At 33.3% G+C, this 7,543-nt stretch overlaps 1 protein-coding gene across 1 annotated transcript; it reads right to left on the reverse strand.

The window, feature by feature from the left end:
- Positions 1 to 235: 235 nt before the first annotated feature.
- LOC105194454 (tryptophan 5-hydroxylase 1) lies at positions 236 to 7,165 on the reverse strand. The gene is made up of 12 exons (XM_011159363.3): positions 6,879 to 7,165; positions 6,333 to 6,437; positions 5,921 to 6,134; positions 4,612 to 4,715; positions 4,452 to 4,519; positions 4,325 to 4,375; positions 2,926 to 3,024; positions 2,760 to 2,806; positions 2,545 to 2,680; positions 1,953 to 2,079; positions 1,657 to 1,886; positions 236 to 1,510 (listed from the first exon to the last, which is right to left on the reverse strand). Exons 1-12 carry the CDS (start codon positions 6,975 to 6,977, stop codon positions 1,171 to 1,173), a joined length of 1,620 nt encoding a protein of 539 aa, XP_011157665.1. The 5' UTR covers positions 6,978 to 7,165; the 3' UTR covers positions 236 to 1,170.
- Positions 7,166 to 7,543: the final 378 nt, after the last annotated feature.

Genomic DNA, 7,543 nt, shown 5'->3' on the forward strand with positions numbered 1-7,543 from the left:
TGATTAGTTTAATTTTTTATTTGTTTATTGACTGGTGCAGTAACCCTATATATAATTTCTAAAAATTTCTTTTAACTTTAAAAAATTTTTTTAACATTTTATCAGAAATTATAGAATAAAAAAATCTTAGATATAATCTTATATAATTTGTACAATTGTTTCTATAGAGTAAAAAATAAATAAAATTTAAGAAATATAATAACAATACGTGAATGTGGTGCAACTTTACGACTAATTAGATTTATTATTTTACATATATTTTTAAATCCCATTACAATACATCTCAAGATCTCGATAACATTCTACATAATATTTTGTTTATACATTTAACAGAAATAGAATCAAAGCGTACTTATACGTACTATATGGGGGGATTGAAAGTTACAGCCGAAAATGTTGACTGTATATGAAATGACTGAAAGCTGAAAATTAAATTCATAAAATCTTCTTCTGCTCTTTGGAAAGAGAATCTTTGCTCAAAACATTACGTTTTACTTCATTATACCCACAGTTAATATTTTAGTTCCTAATTATTCCTTCTAAGGTATATTTTTAAATGACATAATTTGATTGTAATATTGATATCTCTTAATTATTTTCTTTTATACATATATTTGAATTTTTTTGATTATTTATTTTACCCATATACTCTTATTCTTAGACGAGCAAACCGGATAAACAGAGATAATTTGCTTCTTTATCTTTGATAAAAATAGAGATTGAAGAGTGAGTCAAATATAAAGATAAAAAAATGACAGAAGCATAAGAAATACTTTTAAAAAGCGTAAATTGGAACAACGGAACATAAAAAAGACATTTACTTTTTAAAACGCTTTTTTTACATTTTATTATTCCAATTTGACAATTCTTAACAGTTTTATTTACACTTCTGTCATTCTCCTTTTACGTACAACTTATGCTCCAATTTTTATTTTTCCTAATTTATTTTTTTCTATTTTACACAGCGTTTTTTAATATTTTATGGGGGTTTGCTCCTCGCAATAATTATATCTTTAGATTGTGCATATCTAGAATTGTAGATTTTACGACAGTAAAACTATGAGACAGCAATGAGACACTTCTGCGTTAAGGAATTTATTTCTAAATTTTACGCCAATTTTTTAAACACTTTAGGATTTAATAGGCGAGCAATACTACAGATGATATCATTTAATCCTTTGCGGTGACATCTTTATCACGACGCGATTGCTGCCCTCCCTGAGAATGAGTCTCCTCAGCGTTAGGACTATTGTCCTGATCGCTGTCCGAAGATGACGAGTTGTCCTGCGGCAGCTCAATGCCGTGCGTCAGCAGGTTCGTTATTCTTTCGACGTCGACTGTGTCGTCCTGCTCATGGATCTTTTTCAGAGCGTTTGACACTATGCAAAGATCACCCCGCAGCTCGCTGACTACCGCCGTGATCTTCTGGGCATCCGTCAATACCTCGACCGATTGAGTGTAAGGGTTGTAGCGTATTCCAAAGGGTCGTTGAATCTGATTAGCGAACGCACTAGAAAATATTAATGATAATATAATAACGGCAAGATAGTAGCAAACAGATACAAACAGCGACGACGCTCGTTCTTCTTCGAATTCGAAGAGAAGGAGGATGTTTCTTGGAACGAAAACTAAAGCGTAACAAGAGAAGATGATTACCGCATTTTCTCTTTCGCTTCATCTATGCTGTCCGTATAATAGTACGCATTTTGGAACGCAGTGATAATGCATTCCTGCTTGCAAGTGATATCCGGTTCGAATCTCATGGTCTTCTCAGGGGTGGTGACCGCGTGTCGCAATTCCGCCACCGATGACAGCAGACCGGCCCCGTAAACGCGCAACATACCATCTTGTTTGCACAGTCCGAATTCCACCGTGAAGAAATACAGCTGGAAAGACAGAAATCGAGCGTGCAAAAGAGAAAAGAAATATTTTTTTTACATTCAAAGACTTACGGTTGCCAGCTTGTCTATATCATCATCCGACGCGCCGAGAGAAGCCAGACCGAGTTCTTGAGAGAATTGCGCGAAGCTCGGATTCGCAAGCAGCGGCATGTGGCCCAGTAATTCGTGGCAGCAATCTCTACAAATTGCAGTTACTTTAAAAATCGTGCCGATAGCACCATAAGGGAAAAGAATCCAGCTGAAAATTACCCAGATAACCGAACGTGTCTAAACAAAATTGCACAAAGTGATGTTGACAACTTGTTTTATATTTGTCTTTAACAATTTTCGAATTGTCTTCGAATATATCGACATTAAAGCAAGCAATATTGTATAATGTGTATCAGCGATTTAATGGCAAGCTAGCAGTATCAAAGTTACATTAGCGTTGTTGACGATAAAACAACAATGTATGATTCTATAAATTACTACATAATGACAACAGCACGAATTTTGACAGCAATGATTTTAATACTGATGTTATGATCGCGAGCGACAATACAGACACAGTCGCTATCTGGATATATTTCGTCATCGATATTTGTTTTGCGGTTTACAACGCGTTGCTCGCGCTTTTACAGAGAACGTTTGCGAAAAAGCTTACGGCTCCGGAGTGTAAAATGGATCAGAAGAGTGTCGAATGTATTGTGTGCAGTGAAAAACTCGAAAAGCAAGGCCGGAGAGGAAATCCCGCGGTGTCAGATAACCCGCGACTGGACGAAGTTGAAATCCTGTCGTTCCTGCGGATATATCGGTTCTCATTTAAACATATTATTATTTCCGCAAAAGGATAAACTGCTACGTAACAGTCTTACTCACGCTTCAGAAAAATGTTTATATCCTGCAGTTGTGGTATGTTGTCTTCTCTAAGATAAAAATGTTGAATATTTTATGCTACTTTTGTAAATTGATAGTTCATTAATAATAATTATTTTTTAGTAAAATTACGGACGAATTTCGTATTAAATATATTTATTAGATGTACCTGTATCCGCAATACTTGACTAGCTTTGGCCAATTTTCCAGATATTCCTTGCACGCGTATTTTAGATAGAGTTGGTGCAATTCGCGAAAAACGGTTCCCCTAAGATACATAAAATTTATATTGCTGTATTATTGTTATATTATATGTTTTTTATATTTTATTAATTTTTTACGTATTATGTGTTAAAAGCGTTTTTAATCTTTGCTATATACTTCGCTATATTTTTTTTTTAACAATTATTAAAGCATCGTTAAATGACGAATTGATAGTCATTAAATTATTTAGACGTTTGACTTTTACCAAAAAGCTCTCGTTTTGATTAAGTTTGTCGAAGCGGCAATGTTTGCTTCATGCGTCGTTGCAAGTCAGAGAGATTGCATTAGCCGAGTCGCTCCTCGATCTCTTCCCACGCCCGGGATAAATCAAATTGACGCAATTAAGGGTGCATTCAACGTGTGCCAATCTTACCTCGATTTGTACTTTACAAAGAGATACATGGAACGAGAAGGAGACAGGGAGCGAAAAGGAGCAAACTGACTTTCTCGTTTCGAATCGGTTTCGAAAGATGGGAGTTTGCATCGAAGACCAAGCAAATTTATAATTTAAGTATAGAGAAACGAAAATGATTCTTCTATCTATGCCAATTGCCTTCATGTACACGGAGGCACGTTCGCAGTTCTGTTCGAAGCTTAATGAGAAAAAGTTGTATACCGTGTTTCGAAAGAGGACATCAGTTAGTTTGCGCGACTTACGATACGTCACGAATCTTATAATAGCGAAGCGTTCTTCTTAATTCTTCTATTTCTCTAATTTTTTCTATTTTGAAAAATATTGCAAATTCGATTTTTGAAGATTTGAAATTTTTTACATTTGGTAAAGTAATTGTCTCAATTTCTGCTGCGTTTGTCAATCATAATGTTTGAATAAAAAGTGTGAAAAAGTTATGTATAAAACTGTTTTAACGTTAAATTAAGATTACTATTAAAACATAAATGAATGAGTGGCAATATTGAGTACAGTATTTAAAAGGCAATGTTCGGCATGTGCGGCAATAATCAAAGAACAATATTCAGAACATTTAAAAAAAGAATGTTATTAAATATTAAAAAAAAATTACGAAGTAGGCATATCAACTACCACTGTGTACTCAAAACGGTAGTTGGAATGATTACCCTAATACTTCTTCGAATTTTTACAACCTAAAAATTAAAATGTATTTTCTTCTCAAGTAGTACACAATTAGTTTTATATGCATTTTTTAAACAATAAAACATTTTATACGTTTAGGAAACATATATATTATAAAACATATATAGATCAATAAGCGCTATCTGGGTTTTTATGAAGAACTTTACGAATGCGACGCAGTTGTATAAAAGAAGAAGAAGATTCTACTTACCAGGTTCTAATTTCCTCCGGCGTGTATTGTACTCTCGGTATCGGTTGACCACTAAAACATTTCACGTTGCTTTCGTAATTAAGAAAAAAACTCTTGCGGGTAAATCCTTTTATTATACTTTACTCACTGCCTGTAATTGTAAGCAATATCGGCAAACTCCTCGCGGCGTTTACGATATACAGTATCCTTGAAACCCTACAACCGTTGAATAGTTTTGTTAAAGCATGCGGTCGAACACGAGAAGAAGTAATTGTAGTAACATGCACGAAATCATGCTGTAAACGTACGGGATGGTCCGCGTCCAATTCAGATCCATACATGAGAACTTTCTGCGCCCGATCAAGGTCCGATATCTTCCGCGGGAACCAAGGCATGTCTACCTCACTAAAATCTTTAAATTCGTTGCGTGTTGCTTGTAAAATATTCCATTAACAAAAGGTTTGAGAGAGATGTAAGTGATAAAAATCGTGCGGCGATAAAAGCCTGATACAAATTCTATCGAACTTGCAATTTTAGTCTTCGCTAAAAGGATAGAACACTTTGGGTGTAAGTTACAACGACGATAAACTCAGTGACGTATGTGAAAAAATTTGATATCTCTTCTTTTTATTCTTCTTTAATGAATAGAGCGATTGTATACTTTATTTTATAAGTTAAAACAAACAAGAATTTAAAATAAAAAAATTTTCTATAACATTTTAGTTAATTATAAAAATAAGTAAATAAACAATGATGAAACTATTTAAAAAATTATTAAATTGTTGTTAAATAATTATTTGACTTACAATTGAGCAATAAATGAACAAATTATGTTAGTTATTGTTACATGTTTATTTGAAATTGAATTTACGGTTCTTAATTTATGAATTAAAATTTATAATGAAATATAAATTATAACTACTGTGTTTAAAATTAGAGCGTTTTCCTGACCAAAGTTGCAATTAGCGGAATACGATTGATTAAGTTGTATGAGTAACAATATATACAGATATCGGAATTGCGTTTAACCCAGTTTTTTGTAATGAAAAACTTATTAATATTCATTATTAAACAATAAAAAAATATTTAGTATTTGGATTAAAACCTACACTTATTAAAATTTTTGTGTTGAATATTTAAAATAAATGTTGATTTTACATAATGTGATTGTGTTATTTGATTATTTTGCATTAAATTTATAGTTTTAAAATTTCGGAAAAAACTGGTTTTTTGTCCATGTATTTTTTAAAGTTTTTTATAAGTACAAAATTTATTGAAAAAATTTACTTGTGTTCGTAAAACTTGTCACATTTTCTTCTTTCTGTAAAAAAATGGTTGCGTATACGCGAAAAAAACAGTTTTTTCCAAAACTTTAAAACTATAGTTAAATTAATATTCAACATTTTTCATTTTTCAACATTTCATTTAACATATTATAAATGTTCACTTTAGTGAAAAAAAATATACAATTTTCTGTGTCACATTATTTTTAGTTAATTTTTTAATTTTATTTTCAAGCATATTTATCTTATGTTAAATTGATACAAGATAAAAATTTAGGATACGTGATATGTATTAAATTTAACACAAAATTTTTATTCCGTGTGAAGGACTCACCGAAGCTTGCCGCGGTCGAAAGAGACGGCGCGCGTGATATATTTCCGATCTGCTCGTAATGGGCAAGATTGATAGCCGCTACTTCACGACTTAGCATCTTCATCAATTGCTCCATCCTCTTCGAGTCGCATTCGACATCCACAAGGATATCGTATTCAGATCCACGGCGCTGTGACTTCCTCGATTCGATATGCACGACGTTTATACCTAAATCCTTCGCGCGACAAAAAGGTATTCTCTTCTCACGAAATTTTCGAAATGTACTCGTAAATTGAATTACGCGGTTTTTATTATTTAGAATTTTACAATCAACTGTCTTCTATCGCAAATTAGTTATCTGTTTCTAAGATTTTCTGCTCATTCGGTCCGATTTTTATTCGGACATATGGAAAATGGGGAATATAAAACGTACCTGGAATACTTGAAGGGCCCGTGCCAAACCACCAACTTGATTCTTCAAAGAAAATATCACGGAATTCTTGTTATCACTAGTCGGATTATTCTCATTCTCGGGGATCTGAATGAACGAGAGACCATGTCTACTTAATGAAACGCTCGTCTTAAACTTTTATGTTTAGTCATATAAATGTGATTTTGAAACACTACTTTTATAAAATTCAATTTTTTTATTTACTCTAATTGAATTAATTATTCTGACAGAAAAACGTTGGCGATTAAAAGTAGACATATGTTAAATTTATAGTCAGTTATAATAGATATAATTATAATTATAAAATTAATTGATATTGCAATATTAAAATATTACAAAATTATATAAAATCAATTAATATCAGAAGGATTATTATTCTTTAGAATTAATAATGGCTAAAGATCTGAAGATAATTTTTAAATTATTCTACGCGATTTCATAATGTTTCACTCGTCATAATGTTTGTTTAATTGAAATCACATCGTCGATCTCTGTCTGTTTTTTATTTTAATCAAATGTACAACATACGTCGCGTGATTTATGTAGCGGACTTCCTTCCTTGACAGCCCAACTTTCGCCTCTTCTATACAGCCACACTCCGAGAAGACTTTTTCCTGACCCACTCATAATGACTTTTATGAATTCGCGGAACAGTAATGAGTTTTTTTTTTAATTCCACGCGTTTATCGGCAAAATTTATTTTTTAATATCTCGCGCTACGCAATAGACGGTTTCGTAACCGGTTGACGGTTTGCTGTCTTTAAGGAGACGAGCAACAGTGTGCCGGTACCATCCTTAAAGTCCTTTTAAGACCTCGGTCTCCCCGTTTGCGCTTGTCCTTTTCAATGACGATCTCGCCGTGGCTGGGCGGCGCACGGCAACATCAGCGATTCCCATTGGTCGGATAAATCTTCTCATGGGGTTGAAGACAAGTGTTGGCTCACCCCCGTTTAGCGGCAAGTGGCGCTGGTCTTCGAATGTATTCCTCAGTGACGTCATTGGAGCCCACGGGGGTTGATGCGAGCACCGGTAACGAGAAGCGCACCCAAGAATTGCAAAGTTTCCAATAAATGAGGTGCGACACTGTACACTTTTATTTTTGCAATAAATTTCTGAAATAAAGCGCAGTATTTCTTTTTATTTGTTTAAACGAGTAAAAAAAAGAGGATATATATTCTAAATTGACAGAGAAA

Source organism: Solenopsis invicta, chromosome 9 (genome assembly GCF_016802725.1).
Source record: "Solenopsis invicta isolate M01_SB chromosome 9, UNIL_Sinv_3.0, whole genome shotgun sequence".
In the NCBI taxonomy this organism is placed as follows: Eukaryota; Metazoa; Arthropoda; class Insecta; order Hymenoptera; family Formicidae; genus Solenopsis; species Solenopsis invicta.

Excerpts from the sequence above, each read along its gene's own strand:
- LOC105194454 (XM_011159363.3), bottom strand. The coding sequence starts at position 6,977 with ATGAGTGGGTCAGGAAAAAGTCTTCTCGGAGTGTGGCTGTATAGAAGA. Across the intron at positions 2,807-2,925 it reads GTCAAGTATTGCGGATACAG|AGAAGACAACATACCACAAC; the intron begins GTACATCTAATA and ends TTTTTATCTTAG. Across the intron at positions 2,080-2,544 it reads CCATTTTACACTCCGGAGCC|AGATTGCTGCCACGAATTAC; the intron begins GTAAGCTTTTTC and ends TGCAATTTGTAG.